Source organism: Varroa destructor, unplaced genomic scaffold (assembly GCF_002443255.2).
Source record: "Varroa destructor unplaced genomic scaffold, Vdes_3.0 BEIS01000003.1, whole genome shotgun sequence".
NCBI classification, from domain to species: Eukaryota; Metazoa; Arthropoda; class Arachnida; order Mesostigmata; family Varroidae; genus Varroa; species Varroa destructor.
In genome coordinates this window covers 47,260,173-47,278,707 of record NW_019211456.1, presented here as the reverse complement: position 1 = coordinate 47,278,707, position 18,535 = coordinate 47,260,173, and the positions used below count along the sequence as shown (strand labels likewise).

Here is an 18,535-nt window from a genome sequence, read left to right as displayed (position 1 = left end):
TCCAGCTAGGGCGCTGGTACTGAAAAATTACAGCCGTCACGCACAGAAAAGCTTGTCTAAAGAACACACAGCTTCACCTTTTGAATCTTACATAGCAGTTTATATTAGAATATTTACGAAAAACGTACATTTATTGTCTCCTTTGTTGGTTATTCATTTGCTGATAAAACCAGTAAAATTGAAGTAATGATTGCAAACGTTGAGAAAGCCCCAGAATTCTCTGCTCGTAATTTAGAATATGAAACGATTTTTTATGATGACGACAGGTCTAGCCTTGTCCATTGTACTAGCGTACGTGTTTTAAATTTTTATTGCCTTTTTTAGAACAAAAAAATCGCGACGAACCGCCATTTTGTACGAATTTATTTTATTATTATTATTAATGTATTTTATTGAACAAATCAACTTTGTCTCGGACACTTCCAATCTTAACTTCTCAAATACATTTTGAGCATTAGGTATTCATGTTTTGCCGAGTTTTTTGTCGAGTACAGTTGATATGTTACATATGAGATAGATTATGCATTGATCATTAAGGCTCTGAATGTCCTTCGCGCATTGCGCGATACTCATGATAGATCGCTGTTTGGAGTCGCCCAGATTGGTCCACAATCCACCGAAGGGCAGCCATAGATTTAGTAGAGACGGCGTGAAGTTCTTGTGGAGAAGAATCGACTTCGACGAATAAACGGATCAGTGTTCGATAACATAGTAGTTGCTAGAATTCGGAGCACTATTTAGCCTGATGGACGCAGGTTTATATATGATAAACATGTTGGCTGTCATGATTAATACTGCATGGAATACACTAGCAGCGTTACTATCAGCTAGCAAGGCCTGTCTGTTACCAACTAATCTGAAGAGGATTTAATAGAACGGTAATCTTTTGACAATTCTAATATTTCAGGTTCGACTATATGTGTCGGAGTAACTAGAACTTATCATACGTCGGTATAGAAAATGTGTGACTTTTTTTTTTTGAAAACATCAATCGATTATTGTGTAAAACTGTCGAGAAAAGCTATGCTTACGTTGAAAAAATCATCGGGGGTGAACTTTGCCGAGTTCAGCTCTTCCCAACGATTGTAGCCGACACCCTTTTGAAGATCCGAGCAGAAACTGCCGCTTGCCAGAACTTGAATGCGGTGTCGATATTCCTCGAGGATCGGGTAAACTTCTTTTGAGTTATTAGCCGTTAAGAAGTTATCAGTCAGAAGATCTAAGTAGGGTACAAGCTGCAAAATACTTCGCAGTAAGAAACCATAATAACACTTACATGCAGCTAGCAATATGACCATGTATCGAAACCGCTTTACTATCAGGTAAGCACAACGTATAGTACAACAAAGTATGCTTGTGGGCACGGTAAAAGATAATAACTACTTCAAGACTGCTCTACGATAGACAGCATCATCTTCCAGAGACATTTTACCCTTGATCAAATTTCGGTATTGTAGCTTGGTCATAGTTGGTCAAATTTCATGCTACTGTAGCTTTGGCAATATTTCTATATCGTTACCATATAGCTGATGACTCGATATATCATTGTTGAAAAAGTAAAAATAAACTGAATAACTTACACGAATTATGTTAAAATAAAAGCAAATCGAGATGTTTCTGTTACATTTTACGTAAAATATGTTACATTCGACTTCAGTTTCTCTCAGACTTTTCTGTTAGTTTTTTCGTATTAATATCTCTATAGAGAGTTATGGTCAATGACCCAACTGGGTATCCTCGACTCAGTCGTTTTGAACCGGAATTGTCGTTCGCAACAAATCGTGTTAGGCTTAAATCTTCCTGACCATAACTTTACAAGTTTGTTGGTTTTTAAGTAGTGGAGAAACATATGGGACCTAAAGACACCTATTTCACGACGGATGGTAGAAATGCATTCCAACTTATCCATTAATAAATAAATATATTTTTCAATCTTTGTATAATAAATATAATAAATAATAAAATAAATAAATAATACAATAATTGGACACATCATTTAACTATTTGTTAGATACATACGTTAAAAGCGTTCTTGTAACGTCGACGGTAACTATAAACCCAGACGAACGAAAACTTGTGTTTGGAGCTCGTAAGAGCACTTTTTCGAGGTTAATTTTCGAGTGCAATTATTTGTCGATCGAGTGTACAAGATTTGTGCAATACCTTGTGCAGATATACGTTAGGTTAATCTTGTGTTTTTACATAAACGACTGATTTAGATTAGTTACGTAAGAATACATAATGTGTAGTTGTCTAACGTCTATTTCAGAATTTTTCACATACACTACATTTATTAATCTACGCTTAAATATCAATTCTATGCTAACGATAAACGTTTTTTTTCTTTTTTTATATACTACCCCATAAATGTATTAAACAGAAAATCTGGTGCTTACGAAAAGCAACCAAATATTTTGCAAGTTGGTTTTATTCTGGCGTTTGCTGTTACCAAATCGTGTCTCGTTCCCACGTATGCTACATAAACTATATGCTCTTTTCTAAAGAACTAAACATTAAAAAAGAACAAACACTTTGTAGGCTCATTTTAGTCTGGCATATTTTTCTAAATCAGTATCCAAAATTAAACAATCGTAACCGACACACATTTGGCACGAACCTTCTCTTTGACGCTGCATGTGCCAACTAGAAAATTGAGGGGTGTAAAAGATTGCCCACTATAGTCGGAACACAAATGAGCCCCAAAAGTCGAATAGGGCCACAAAATCAAGAATAATATGCTCAAGATAACGAGTCTACTGACAGTATTGTCTGACAACATGGTTTCACAAGCAAGTTCCTACATTGGTAATTCACACAATTGTGCACTGTGAATCACCGTACTAAGCACACACTGTTAAAATGTCATCGAATAACAGGAAGCCAATGGAAAGCTGCAGGAGAAGATATATGCTGTTGCTGTCGACTTATCGTTGGCGATTTCCTGCTAGTCTACCGAGATACAAGCAATCGCGCTAACATGTTAATCTGTCCTCAGCCAGCGACAACAGAGAAGGAAAGAAAAACGTGGACCCAACCAAGAAGAGCGCTAAACACACTAAACAACATTCAGCACTTACTTATTAAGGAAGTCCTACGCCTAATTAATCTATGTCACGATTACGACTTACTAGACAAGCATCGTTGGATCATCAGGGTATGATAACAAGAATGCAATAGCTTCCTTGTAAGCAGACAACACAATATACGCAGAAATGTTACCTTGTCTTTTAGGCACTTCAAATGAATTATGAATGCATAGATCCTGAAATAGGATAACCACATAGGCTACTATAGATCAAATTATTCTTTCACTACTACAGCATAAACTCAAATGATCCTGTCTGACCGATGGTTAACCTTTTTTGACAAAATTATTTCCTTTCTACCTCTTACGTCGTCTTTGTAACTCTCTAACCAACACTTCCCTATGCGAAGGCGGCAAAGGATAGCTCAGCCTCTTCCTTACTCAAGAATTGAATCCAAGTGTTTATGGTTTATCATATTCGTTCCTCCTATAATTAGGTTTCTAAAAGTCAAAATTCATTTTACATCGTATCAAATGTTTAATTTTAAGAGCTATTTTTAAGAACTAATATTAATGGTATTTCTTGCTACTAGAAAAATTACGTCAGTAATGCAGTTTAATTTGAATATTTATTAGTATCTGTTACAGCTTTCGTTATATATTCCTTATATACATATACAGATAGGTAAATCAGAGCAATTCGCATAATAACCACAAGGACCACACACGCAAGAAACGTTTCTTTGCTCCGGGACACGTTGTGTGGATTCAATACGACTTGTTTTAAACTATCCACTGTTGCCCCCATGTTCTTCTTCCGTTTCTCCGTTTTTCTTACATTTACCCCCCCCCCCCCCTTCTCACGTTCCTCTAGACCTCCGCTTCTTCTATTCTCAACAGCGTCACGCCGCATGTTCTCTAGGGGCTTTTTTACCTACGTAAGTACGCAGACAATCCGACGACTCAACTACAACCAATGCCAAGAGCTGGCGACTCCGTTATTCCATGCCTAACTCCCTCTTCCATTCCGTCTGTCCCTGTCTATTAAATAATAATAAACTTATATTTTTCGAATTTAAACGAACTCGCTAACATGTACTGCTATACGCATGCCGGCACATCATTCGGTCTTTGTTATTTTTCCTTTTCTCGCATTCTGTCGATGTTCCGGCTGCTTGACTGTCTGTATTAGATCCGCATGCAAATACATCATCTTCCAAGAGGCCAAACAGCACAAATCATAGTCTACACTGATACATTTGCTATGTGCGGCAAAATTGAACCAAAATATGCATTGCGAGATAGTCATTATTAATATATATGTACGTTTGTTAATGTCGTGTTCCTTCTAGTTCTCCAATCTGTTTAATTATTTTCATACTAAGATTCGATATTTTCTAACTAGGTGTAATTGGTTCATCCTTCTTTTCACCCCAGCTAGTTATATAAGAGCTTTCCATTCGTCTGTGTTATTCATAACCATTATCATCATAAAACCATAACATCATCATCACCCGCGTTGTTGTCGTGCATCAGCGCATTTATACTGTTCTGCTGTTATTCCTTGCTGTATCTGTATAAGGTCGACCCGTACAACTTACAATGTTATCCAGACGTTCACATGTTTCACTGACATATATCTTGACCCCAATTAGAGAATTGGCTTCTTGAAGCTACCTTGAAGCATCACCTCGATGATGTCTACTAGCAAAGCAAACCTAAATAATTGTCCACTCGAGCCAGGTATATTCCACGACACGGTTAACCTTTTCTGAAGTTTCCACTCGTTCTTTGTTTGTTTGTATGTGTTTTACTAGTAGCGATAAATGTCCCGCAGTTCAATATCAGCTGTCCGGTCGACCCCTCATTAGTACATCCTTCATCGTCGCTTGTTGTTGTTGTTGTTTCGAGCTTGCCGAACCTGTCGTCAGGCTGTTTGACGCGCTGTTCCGGCCACTTTGCTGTTTGGCATCCTGCTCGAAACCGTTGCCGTTGCCAGCTGTACTGCCATCAACTGCTAAACAGGGAAGTGAACTCCCCCGCTGTTGGTTCCGCTATTGGAACTCCTTTCGGATGACCAACTGCTTTGGAACTTCCCACGGGAAGTTGTCGCGTCCGAAATGGCCATATACTGATGTCTTTTGGTAGAATGGCGTCGTCAGCTTCAGGTCGCGCATGATGATACCGGGACGAAGGTCGAAATTGTCGCGGATGATCTGAAGTAGTTCTTTCTGCGAGTACTTAGATGTTCCGTATGGCAGAACCGTGATCGATAGGGGCTCGGCAATACCGATCGCGTAAGAGACTTGGACGAGGCAGCGTTTAACGACGCCAGCTTTAACAAGTGACTTTGCTACCCAACGAGCAGCATAAGCAGCTGAGCGATCCACTTTGGTGGGATCCTTACCAGAAAACGCTCCTCCACCGTGAGCTCCCCATCCACCGTACGTGTCGACGATAATTTTACGACCCGTGAGGCCAGCGTCACCCATCGGGCCACCCTGTACGAACTTGCCGCACGGATTGATGTGTACGACTGTTCGACGGTCCATAAGCTTGTTGGGGATACAGTGCCTAACTACCTTCTCGAGTACATTGTATCGAAGTTCCTCAAGCGAGATTGAGTCTGAATGTTGAGTCGACACGACAACCGTGTGCACTCGCTGAGGGATAGCGCGTCCATGATCGAAGTAGTACTCACACGTGACCTGCGTCTTAGTGTCTGGTCCTGCCCAAGGGAAAGTTCCATCTCGTCGCAGCTCGGCTAATCGGAAATTCAGCTTGTGGGCCAAAACTACCGTGAGGGGCATGCATTCCTCTGTTTCATCGGTAGCATATCTACCAAACAATTAAAATGAGAGCAGAACATTGATTGAGAATGTAAATAATATAAAAATTAAACGATTTTGTATTCGACCTGGAATGACTCTCATTAATAATTATAATATCATATAATTTTATACTCTTACCCAAACATAAGACCTTGATCCCCAGCACCGATGTCCTCCTCGCTTTTTTCGACGTGAACTCCGGCTGCAATTTCGGGACTTTGCTGTTCAATAGCTACTAGCACGTTACAAGTGCGGTAGTCGAAACCCTTTTCTGAAGAATCATAACCAATTTTCTTTACGGTTTCGCGAACGACTTTCTGGTAGTCAACGATGGCCTTCGAAGTAATCTCGCCGAAAATCATAATCATGCCTATAAAGGGATAAGATATGTTTTGGTATTATCTTAATACACCCCAACGAGACAGTGCAAAATGATAGGTTAAGAACAGTCTGCTTGATTTTAAACACTTGTTTGGATTCGAAAAATCAACAATCTAAATGACTATATTCATTCGTATAGGGGGGGGGGGGGGGTCAAGATTATTTCCATGCATGACTATTATATATGAATTGTACCGCAACGTTTATACTACACATTCACTTTACGATTGCGGCGTTGAAGATAATTAACCCTTAAAAGTTTGACGCAAGATCACTAACAGTTCCAGAAAATTACCTTCCACACAGTTTCTTTCGTTCGGGTCATTTAATCATGTTCTAAAGACTCATGGTAAAATATCAAGTACGTTGTTAAGTACTAGTAAATGGTCTTCCATTACTTGGCTTAAGAGTTGTTAGAGCGGCAAAAACAAAATTTATACATTATTTTTAGAACAATTACTTGACTGGCCCAATTCACGTTAGTCCTGGATATATTTATACCGTTTCTCACCTGTCTTGGTCGCAGTCTCGCAGGCGACCTTAGCTTGGGGGTCCTGCTGGAGGTGAGCGTCAAGAATAGCATCAGAAATCTGGTCACACATCTTGTCGGGGTGTCCCTCACCGACTGACTCCGAACTGAACAGGAACGTCTCCACCGAATCATCGTTCATTTCTTCCGTATCAAAAACTGGGTGAACAGTCTGTTGCGATGATGGGGGCATAACTCCGTTTGTGATGCCGTTGGCAGAATCCTATATCGACCCATAGGTAAATAGAATCTATCAGATTACTTTGCGCATACGACTGCAAGGCTACCTACATAATATGGCGAAACTAGAGATCGCGTGAGCGCCCTTGAGAGGACGCAAAATGACCTAAGAAAACTTAAATAACGGGTGTAACAGAAGCTTAGTTTACACCTATGGTCTGAATGCTTTGACTTTTGTGTTCGGAAACCGCTGTTACGCATTGCGTCGGATTACACGTCAGGTCTGCCGGAGCATACATTTCGTGACATTTTAAGCTCGGGTGTGGCCTACAAGTTTCTACAAAACTTTAATGAAGCGTATGTTATAAAAACAATGATAATTGCTACACCGTTCTGGCACATAAACAGCTATATTAGAAACTTAGAAACTAAGTAATATAAAAAGTAGCTTTTATTATTAACTTCCTGCAGTTAAATCTCCAGAAGATTGTTTAGAGCTACGATCTTCCACCTTATAAATGCTCGACGTTAAATGACACTAATTTTACTGTTTTGGCAATCGTTAGTTCACTTGTGACTATAGTAATCGTTCCTTGGCAGGACACGACCGTAGACTGAAAACAATGAATCGGCCTGAACCTATGTTACGTCAATCTTGTACCTACGCTAAACTGCATTGTCCTCTTACCCCATTGTTGCCGTTGGCGTAATGCGAACTCATGGCGCTTATCTTGTCGTACCGCTGTCGAACCAATCCGATCGGCACCCTACTGAGATTTTTTTGCTTCCTTTGTTGGTACAGTCTTAGCCGGTGGCCTTTCCTTGAACGCGAAGGTCAGCTATCACAGAGATCTTCTATGACATGCCAAATCCAGTAGGCCCTCGTCCGTCTATCGGCGGATATACAAGAAAAACACTGGCTCAGGTTAGTCTATTAACGTGTCAATTAGCACTAAAGAGGATTTATCATTTACTGAAGAGATCGGATGACGTCTCTTTGGTCTGACAACACGCCGCGCGCGATTCAAATTTCTCACTCGTCCAATTACATAGGTTACTTGAATATTCCATTTATAATAAAACATTTGATGTGTCATTTAAAAACACCACACGCGTAATACTTAGCAAGGAGTACCCTTTGACTTAGTCAAGTAAATAAAATAGTTGCAATTCGAAATACGGTAAGATACAAGAAGGAGGCCGATCGTTCACTAAATGAAACCGATAACGAAGTTCTGGAGGAGGAGGGACCTGGTTGAATGGAAGATCGTTTTCTTTTATCAAACACTACCTGGATATTCGTGGAACTTCCTTTAAACTGCATGTTGCTATCACTAGTTACTTTTCTAACTTATTATTACGCCCTTGTTCCTCGAATCCTTTCTCTGGTTGATGATCTAAACCATAGAAGCATAGGTCTCAATCGTAAAAAGAACAATCCTACGGTCTCCTTTTCCCGTACTGGTCCACCTGCGTCACGCAGGGTATCGTACTCATATAATCTTAAAGTTTGTCTAAATTACGGTACTCCCGAGGTTTATCCTAAGACAGATCCGATCTTGCGTTACGCTTTCCTTTGAGCCATGAGCCGCAAAGACTATACGTCATGCAGGCTCGGCATAACACGATAGCGAAACGGCATGAAGATAAAAATGACGTTGTGATATACAAGATACAGTTCAGTCGAAGAAAACTTCATGTGATCTACGGTAGGCTTAAGAAACTGCATTGCAATGAGTGATTCATGTACGGAAAAGTGTTTATATGGTATTTCGAGTCGTCAACAAAATGAATGAATGATTAGATAGATAGGCGCAATCACCCACAGGGAGTAGAAAAGTCATCGAAAACTAATTGATCAACTAAAACAACGAACACATGACTACGATGCAAAAATGGAAACAACGGTGCACAGGCGTTCGATTTTGCCGTAACCAACAGTAAAAGTGTTGGTCAAAATGCCGAAAAATAGGCACTACGTACTTTTTCATTATACCACCTTATGGCACATTATAATCAAAAAGCCCTTCGATAAGGAAAACCACAGTGTTAAGTTGAGAGCGCCGAAAAATCTGCGATACAAACGGCAGGGATCACAGAATGAAATGTCAGTAATTTAACACCGTGCAAACTCAAATTTTCGACGACAATTAGAGACCGTAAGGGAGAATACGGCACCCACCTCAAAGCCAGGATGAGTTGCGTGTAACTGGCTGACCAATGGTTAGGCGACAGTTGTCCATTTTGTTGTTCAGAGTGGCGAGTGCTCAACCAATCCTCGTATTACATTCGAGAAACTACGTTCGTCCTCGTCATCTAGATTGATACAATTCATAGGCTGGACCTGCGCGCTTGATACACGCGGTGATATCCATTAGAGGTTATCAATGCACCTCGAATTCGATCTGCGTGTCACTACACTCATGTTGCACAGCTCAATAGCCTATCTGTGTGAAAATAAGTTTCTTACACTTAAAAGGACAAGAGCCACTCGCCGGTGGGGATGCAGTCAAACCGAGATTACTTGGCAAAGTTAGCCACAAAAAGGGATGCAAAGGCTCTCCTGTATAAGGTAAAGCTACCCATTTACCTAGGACCACTTCAACAGCATCGGCCATTGCCCATTCGTGTTCGTATGGTGACGCGCGTTAACGTAGAAAAAATACGCTCACGTCGCCAGGAAGACGTGACACTTTGCATACCATTATACACGCCAAAGAGAAGACGGCCAACTACAAGTGCGCTTGATTACTTGGACAGCATAACTTGATAAAGAAATACTTTTAAAAAGGCTTTGCGCAACGAGAGTTGCGCTTGCGACCGCTGGCTATGTCGAAAAGGTAACACCAAAATGGTAGCGGAACGTAGTGAAACTGTAGCAATATCAATAGGTTTACCTAGACCACAAAAGAGCACACATGCTCATATGCAACATATAGCCCAGTAGACTTCATTAACTAACCGAATACTCCAATTGTATTGTAATCTCAATCATGGTGTACGATAATTAGATACGTCATGCTTAGGAGGGTCGACTTTAGCACGTGCAGTTAAATCTATTTATAAGACTAGGTGCAAGTTAAAACTCTCCGTCCTTAATCAGGCTTAGGATAAGATGGCAAAAGTTCTGCTAGATCAACCGTTGTAGTGGGGCGTTGTTATCTTGATAGTGAATAGACCAAGTAACACTAATTGTGGTTTTCCTCAAAAAACTATTTTCCGCTTCGACACTTCCGGGGATCACTAATAAGTTCGCTGATATATACTATAGCGGAAGACTCCACATTAACATAAGTCATGGACGGCAGTTGCAAGACGATGCTACTAAATTCCAGGTTCGATATCGTATGGATAGATGCTATATGTCAGCCGTCGTAGCTGGGTGGAAGCCAAGAAACAACATTTAGCCGCGGTTAGTATGCGAGGTTAGTCAAGTCTTGAACCAGTTCTTTGTTTTTTACTCTGGTTAAGTCATATAGGCTACGTGCCGGTAGCTATGCAGGAGCCCTCCTTTTAAATGTTGAAAGGCAAATTATGTCGAAATGAGTACACCCTGAAGTAAAAAATAAAATTTCCTATCGTACGATTTCCTTAATTGCAGCCTTCAACCCGTGGCATGAAAGCCACTTTGGGACTTTAACGTGAAAAGCATGACCAGCTTTTATAACAGCCGGACAAGGTTTCAAGGATACCAGTATTTCTGAGCTTAGATGGACGCGGCTATTTACCCAAAAAGCGTGACCTCGACATCAAAATCAGTAAGCCGCTACAGACTAGATATGAAAGATTTTCAGTTTTATGTATATAAGCATTGCGCCTGTGGGCTGGTGATCAGCACGAAATGAAATGTTTACGCCTGGTGTCGAGCCTAAACCATTACATGCTGTTAATTTGAGCCCTCATTGGGTTTTTGCAGTCTGTATCCTACATTTGCCAAAAGCCATATCAGAAGCCTACATTTGAGCTCATGTCAATTAGATTTTTTAACTAAAATTTCAACTATGAAAAGGCGGTTGATTCAGCTGTGAGGATTTCTCTAACTCTGGCGATTCAAATTATTTCCGGGAATATAGACGGCAATGTTAAGGGTCCTAAATAATTACAGGTAAATGATGTAGTTAGAGAGAGAATGCAACCCAAGAGATGAAAACAAGTAATGAGAATATAGTTTTTTCATGCAAACCTGCGGTAACTAACGACTGCTCAGGCGATCGTTACTTACCAGCTGGTCACTTTAGCGTTGGCGAAAAACTATACGACAAAGAAACCATTTTGTCATGGATTTTTCCGGCGAATAAAACGGGGGAGAGGGAGGGATGAGCGGCGTCATCTCTTGAATGCAAGTTGGTGATCATTAGTGCTGTTTGAACCAAAGAAAATGCTGTTTGCTGTTCGCTTTCGATTTAAGCAGAATAATAGATCATTCTGTAAAGCACAGAATGTGGCATTATGCCACAGCCTGTGCTAAGCATCAGTATAATGATTATAATTGAATCACATCGTATCATCTGCATATATATAGTTGCATCGAACATGTCTTTATATTATAAATAATCGACTACCTAATGACACGTCCACGTGTCATTCGGCCGTCGGCTGGAAAAGGGTTTTAGGTGCGATCAAAAGTAAATCTGCACACAAAAAGAACTCGATGATGCCTTATTTCGTCTTATGATAGGACAACCGGCTGACCGGGATAGATTTGCCATCTTATCAACTATATATGCAGGAGCTCTACAGAAACATACTTACAAAAGCGGTATCTTAGACAAGCTTAATCGGGCGGCGGCTGAGCTTGAAGGTTAGTGTAGATGTGTTGATAAACTGCAAGCTTAGAAGTTGTATACTACAGTAATTGTATATAAACATTAACAACAACAACTGCATGAATTGTACCGTAGTAACGTATTCAACATTTTAGTTAGATGTCCTTTTTCTAAGTCAAATATTCTAAAAAATTTAAGGATTGGATTTAGTTCAAGGTTTGTCGTTGCTGCCGTACTGCTAGACCTGTAATCGCCGGTATTGAAGCAGATTTATACGAAGCAGACATAGCTGTCGACAGCAGACATAATTGATGTTACAACAGTACCGAAAACGAAAGAAATCGATTTTTATGTACAAGGCGCATCGAATACCTACATTAGGATCACCACAGTGAAAATACAGATCCAAGCTATCATAACGAGCACAAGGCACCTTAACATACCTAATTTCGTTATAGTACAAGTAACATCTTGATTTAATCAATCTAGGAATCATTAAGAGGATGGGGCATCTAAATCCGGACACCTTCTTGGTATTCTCTTAAGAATCTGTTTACGAACAGAAATTCAACGATTTTTTTTTTATATTCTGTAAGTGCCATTAAGCAACCATATTTATTCAATATAAGCACCATTCACTGCCGTTAGGCCTTCTAGTCGTGTCTCAGACTACTCATTTTCAAAATATTGCTCCGTCAATCGCAAATAGTTAAGGTATCCGTGCGTCAAACGATATTAATAGGCGCAAACTCGTGGAAGTAACTACGTCATATAAAAAAAGTGTGATTGTTATTTTTCTTGATAGCTATTCGAAGGTCACACAAATGCAGGCGCAAAAAGATGCAAAAAGTGTTACAAAACTGACCGTTGAAGCTAAACTCGACAATTCAATGAGCAATTGATATTATACTGTCCAAGTGTATTAAAAATGTCCTTTCAAGTGTTTTTGATAAATCTTTTTTTAAAACAATTATTTCCGATTTTCCGATTTGCCTCATGGAAGTCTTCCTCGGGTTTCGCATGAGAAATCGCATGAGCAGTGGTAATAACATCGACTGTCGATTTCGAGTACAAAAAAGTTCTCATTCTCATTGACACTCTGACATGAGTAAAAAAAGATGTGACAACAGTTAAACTTTGCTCAAATTGCGAAAACTGCTTCTGGTAGCAAGCGTAGCGAATAAACCCGTGTCCGTTATGACAAACAGCCCGCCAAAGTTCGCCCCAATTTAAATGCCTTATCCTGTACATATGTGTTCAGAAAGATGGTAAAAGGTAAACATTCTAATTCGAAAATACCTACGAATGCACGAACGAGATTTAATCGAATTAGTAGGAAGTAACGGTCGCTATGTAAGCAAGCTCAGCTGCCAACTATGTTGAGCCAATAATGTAGCTAGAATATTAAGCTGCTTTATTACAATGATGATACGTCTCACGAAGGTTAAATGGACAAATGTTTCTAAGAACGAGTAAATTGTCGGTTGAGTATAAGAACGACCAGCGTGAACAAACTTAAATTTTATGATTTGAAGCATGTATGGAATCAAATATGCGTGCTTGAAATAACAAATACAGCGAAAAAGAAGGCTAATAGGGTAATAGAATTCTGCTCGTGGTCTATAACAAAGGCAATAGACTGTCTTTGGTTTGATGAAGTCTAACGACGATGTTAGTCTGAGTATTACAGTCGTTCTAGCTACCGCATTACATGTGTGATTAAATAATTGTCTCACTTTATCAAGTGTTAAACATTCGATGGGGATGCTTAAGGCACATAAGTGGGTACAGAAAAGCCTAAAATAGCGACAGGAAATATCCAAAAAAAACTGCAAAACACTGTTCTGAATAAGAGCCAAACCTATGAGCGAATAGTCCAGTACTTGCTACCAAAAGAAACACAACAATACATGGTACTATCGAAGAAATACGAAGTCCCATATTGTTCAAGGGCGGTTTTCAACGGATCTGAGGATTATTACGTTGTGTAGCGTCCGACCTTAACGTCCTTGTCAAAATGCGCGCTAATGCAATCATTATAGTAGTATGTTACCTAAACTAAGTTAATTAGTTAATCGATAATGCAAATTTAAAACAAGTCAAAGTATAAAAAGTGTAAAAAAAAGTTCTTTAAGGTTCTCCCACAATGGTCTCCCGAAAGACTCTTGCTCGTCATAGAGCCCTAACTAATTGATAGACAAAACTGAAGTTACTCGAACGGTACGCAAACAAAATATACAATTGAAACCTGCGAAAAAACAATACTCGCAGTCATTTATAGTGCATTTTTTTTCTATGTCGTTGCGAAAATGATCTTTATCAATCTGATAAGATAATAAATGTAACCAGTACTATCGAATAGCCCGGCTGGATTTCAATGAAGACACCTGCGATGGTAACCGACGAAATTCACTCATTTGAAGATGCTCGTCAGGCAGCGCTCTGAAGTGAAGCGATTAATACGATATTTAAGAACAGTGGCTTGGAAATAATAGGGCGATCCCAAAAAAATTTTGAAAGATCGGAACAAGTTGCCTTAGTGGCTACCAAAAGGACTCGCCAATTGATGGTACTGAATGGCATGAACAAATGTAGACAAATAACCTACCAGTTAAAATAGGTTGAATATAACGAAGGTTTTGTACGAACACTTACTGACGGAAAAAGTCGATTCGGAGGTCCAGTGCAACATATCCTGGCATATATATACATTGTAAACATATATATACATATTGTATGACTATGTATTGTACAGATGTGAAAGGAAGACTCTCAAACTGTCAAGTAACTTTTGTTCTACCCTTTTATTAGCCTCACATGATGTTTTTCGTGTTTACGTTTTGTACTTACACCATTAAGCATAATTTCAGACGGCTAGCGCTCAGCACCAAACAAAGTATGTCTACGCCCGGAATCGAAACCTAGATCACCACTTGTCCTGAAGTTTATCATGCGAACACGTGCGTTGTCACGGAGACGTCACGGAGACATCTCACAGGATAGAACAAGACAAGTAGATTCATAGATAGAACGAAATCGAAATTAAGGTTCAAAATCAGATGATTTGGTCAAGTTGATTTGTGAAAAGAGTATCGGCAAAATAGGCTTTCAGAAGCACGCGTGACAAATTTTAGTGCATAGCTTCTTGTCAGCTTGCCTAGACCTTTGTTATCCGGATTATACAAATTAATGATAGACCAGTACTTTAGTACATATTATGAGTTTTATAAAATTATAACTAGTAATCCGTATATCGGTAGTCGTAATGGCTTATACTACCATAGCCAAAAGACCAATGTAACCATTTTGAAGAAATCCACTTAGCAGAATCCTGGCCGGGGAAACTGTACTTGGCTTATTTATTCCTAACTCTTCTGAGTTCTCTCTAGAACTCACAGAAATAGCGTTATAGCAAGGTCATGCCATTAAAGGCGAATCGAAACATCCCGGATTAAATTGATAGATTTTTTGAAATTTTGACGAACGACGTTCTCATGGGATGGCTGCCACAACCACAATTGCGACCGAACATTCGCAGTACTGATACAATAGCTTTCGACTTTTAAACAGGAGTTAAATAATTACGAATCACTAGTCTGTGGTTTCAGTATCAATACGAAGCTTTTTAAGTATTACTACTATTACTTTTCACGCGTCTGTTTCGTTCTTTTTTTCGTTTGTTTTACAGTCTTGTTACTCCTACTTGACGATAGTCTAATTCACTGCTTTCATCATGGTCATCGTTGCCGACAGCCAGGCTGGCCCCAGCGATCAGATTGAGTTCGCGCGACTGACGCCAATATTCGTCGCCGACGCACCGACATCCTGACAAGCCGACAACCTGGCGAACCGACCGCAGTTTCACCGTTGCATCGTCGTCGACGTCATCATCGGCGGATTCTCTATGTTCAATCTCCAACTAGCTTTATAAACTGTACAGACCATCCCCTATGATTGTGCTATTCTGCGCGATGCTAGGACAATGGCGGCTGTTTCATCGACGATCGCTGCCCCAATATTGGCCATTCTATACTGCTAATCAACTTTTTCTTGTCTCTCAACCTCAGCACTCGTGCGGCCTCCTCGCCTTCTCCGTGGTCGGTCTGCGCTCTTCTGCGGTAGCGTTCCGTGTTTGTACGGCAACGATGCCGCTACCGTCCCGCTGTCGGCGCCGCGTCTCAATGTGGTCTGGCGTACAGTAGAAGAGTCAGTCGGGCGGTTGTTCATTCGCTCGTTAGTTCGTTGCTTGGCAGGCAGACGGTGGCGAACCTGTTACAACGGCAAAACGACTCGTGTTGCTGCCTTCGTTTGCTAGCCCCTTCACTTGTTATAGCCTGGCTAAAACCTTGCGGTTAGTATCTCATTTAGCCAGCTTCTTTTATCCTTACGTTCGAACGACGACTCGAGTGGCTGCTCCAGCCACACTCTCCGCCGTGACCAGTCTGCGCGGCCGCCGCCGCCGCCAGCGGTTCGTCGTACTGAGGCAAGCAAACGTATCAGCTAAATAGTATCTTTCGTCACACTGCACTGTGGCAGTGGCAAGCAGCGACGACGGTTTGCCACAAGCGGCAAACGACAATCCCACGTGCTAGCAACACAACCCAAATACTCGCCACTTAGAATCACTAGATGAGCATCGTGGCGCCATTGGTAGGCAAACTAGAACGTCTCAGAGACCTGCCTTTTGCACGGCGTACCGCATACGACATCAGCACTTTCCGGAAATAGTGACAGTAATATAGGGGCCCGGCAAGTCTGAGAAATTCGCGCACAATGTGACACCAACTGCGGTAGAGAATGCGCCGTATGTACACAGACGCGATTGCGGATACGTTCGCTAAACTGCACATTGAACATGAACGAATACATTCATTAGTAGAACAACATCAACAACTGAGCATCTATAAAAAGTAGAGGGCAACGTACTAAACGCGCAGCCGGCCGATCGAGCGTCGTTCGAACTCGTTATCGTCCGAAAAAAACTGGACGGAACAGATACATCCACACTTAAACAATCAGGCACTTACAAAGACACAATGCACCAAAAAAAAACAATGGAAGCAATAGCGAAACTGCGCTACTTAACTTCACACATAGCTCTACTATCCACAGCTGGCGTTCTTCGCGAAGCTGGCAGGTCGACGTAAGACGATTCCGAGGCCGATTATTACGTTCATAGAGAGTATTTTGATTCATCAATTGGCAGGAGTGTATCGACATAGCCGATAAGAAGTTATTTGCAAATGTTGTAGTATACACGAATCTACAGAAATGTGAGAATGCACACAGAGTCCATGTTACGGAATCGAATCATTAATGCTAAAAGGTCAGGCTTGGCACTAACAGATCGGCGACCATTGGGTACAAGTTAGGTCGCGCGAAACCCAACGGCCACTGTTTCCATCACATCCAATCAGTCCTTGTTTGACGTTTTTCTCAATTTTTCCTCCACCTTTATGTGGTTTTGTCAAATGGGTAAGCTAGAGCGACGAACCCGCAGTGTCGTGACGATACATATGTATATATATATACACGATTTTTTTCGAGATATATACAAATGACGCTTGTTCAGACGCAAAACCAACTACTAGATTGCCCTACCATCATACTGTCAGTCAATCAGCAGTTATGCAGTAACAGCTGATCTATCGCCGACGGACACAGGCATCGCTAGAGCATATTCAGTTAGCGCGTGTCTTCTCCACTTGAGGAGATGAATTGAACCAGCTTCGATGTAAAACTTGATTTCGTCGGAGATACCCATTAAGTGATTACTCACAGCATCACGTCAATTTTTCGACACGGAGCCATGTAATTGGCTACTAGTTTGTACGTTGCCCTCAACAGCCTTGCCGCTTGGAGTCCACAGAGCGCAGCTCAGGCTGGTAACTCACTCTCTCTCTCTCACTTTATAGTTGCGTACTGATCTGTGTATGTGCGTCAGTGTGCCTCACAGTAGGAAAAGAACGATGGGGCTCACTGCGGGACCGAGGCTGGCCGAGTGAGCGAAAATTCATCAGGGTCGGAATGAGTCAGTCAGACCCAGAGAGAACTCTGAGCCTCCTCAGCCCAAGCTGATAACCCATTTAGCAACGGAGCGGACTATTCAGTGTAAAGTCTAATAAACTCACTTACCTCCTGCCTAGGTAACGTCGTTGGTACCCCGTTACGCTAGCGACAGTCTCGGGTTTAGCGCCGAAGTTCGGCCCCCACTACCACTAACCGTAATGTAAGAGCTAATCTTCGGCACGCGTAGTCTCGCTGATGGCGGTGGTGGTGGCGGCGGCGGCGGCGCCTCGATGCGGCTGGTCTCTACAGGAGCCAACGGTAGAAAGGGCGCCAAAAATTCAACAAGCTAGGAGAACACAATAGCTGTGCACGCGAAAGAAAGACATCTGGTCTGTCAGGCGACTGATAGGTGGAGCAAGGAAGCATATATCTCGGAGCGGCATGCAGATGGCACAGGAACTTATAGATGCTTAAAACCTTCATAGAAAGAAGCTCTTCATAAACGAGACTGTGCAAAGATCCCTCTTTCTAAAATGCTCGACCAAGCCACGCACGTTTTATTTGATATAGTAGTACATAATAGCTGGGAGCTGTGTGTTTGTCAGGGATCAGCTGGAATAATCGTAACCGGTGGCATCCAAGGAGCTAAGAATGCGTGTCTCAATGGCGAGCATGTATCGAGTAGTTGAGTTCGGAGTTTTCTAAGGTATATCCCCCCTCCCCCTCTCCCCCCGAAAATTCCTCCAAATTGCTGTGTATAGCGCTTTCAGCATACCGATGCTACTGTGTCGTACTTCGCGTTCTAGTGAATGGG

At 41.2% G+C, this 18,535-nt stretch overlaps 2 protein-coding genes across 8 annotated transcripts; both read right to left on the bottom strand.

Annotated features, from left to right (window-relative positions):
- Positions 1–346: 346 nt before the first annotated feature.
- Positions 347–3,154, bottom strand: LOC111247005 (uncharacterized). 4 transcript variants are annotated; one of them, XR_015322617.1, is made up of 4 exons: positions 2,618–3,028; positions 2,020–2,163; positions 1,032–1,245; positions 347–718 (listed from the first exon to the last, which is right to left on the bottom strand). XR_015322617.1 is itself a non-coding variant. In XM_086982165.1 (3 exons), the coding sequence occupies exons 1-3, from the start codon at positions 3,137–3,139 to the stop codon at positions 533–535; spliced, it is 411 nt and encodes a 136-aa protein (XP_086838291.1). In that variant the 5' UTR covers positions 3,140–3,154; the 3' UTR covers positions 347–532. The 4 variants fall into 4 exon arrangements, 2 of the variants coding, with proteins under 2 accessions (XP_086838291.1, XP_022653249.1); XR_015322615.1 differs by lacking the exon at positions 2,020–2,163 and having other exon boundaries at positions 2,618–3,010; XM_086982165.1 differs by lacking the exons at positions 2,020–2,163; positions 2,618–3,028 and adding an exon at positions 3,129–3,154.
- Positions 3,155–3,635: 481 nt separating this feature from the next.
- On the bottom strand, positions 3,636–18,008 carry LOC111246868 (S-adenosylmethionine synthase-like). Of its 4 annotated transcripts, none has more exons than XM_022797196.2 (5): positions 17,848–18,008; positions 7,635–7,836; positions 6,749–6,989; positions 5,995–6,226; positions 3,636–5,863 (listed from the first exon to the last, which is right to left on the bottom strand). In XM_022797196.2, the coding sequence occupies exons 2-5, from the start codon at positions 7,665–7,667 to the stop codon at positions 5,080–5,082; spliced, it is 1,290 nt and encodes a 429-aa protein (XP_022652931.1). In that variant the 5' UTR covers positions 7,668–7,836; positions 17,848–18,008; the 3' UTR covers positions 3,636–5,079. The 4 variants fall into 4 exon arrangements, with proteins under 4 accessions (XP_022652931.1, XP_022652932.1, XP_022652934.1 ...); XM_022797197.2 differs by lacking the exon at positions 17,848–18,008 and adding an exon at positions 9,129–9,365; XM_022797199.2 differs by lacking the exon at positions 17,848–18,008 and adding an exon at positions 8,930–9,089.
- Between the last annotated feature and the right edge of the window lie 527 nt (positions 18,009–18,535).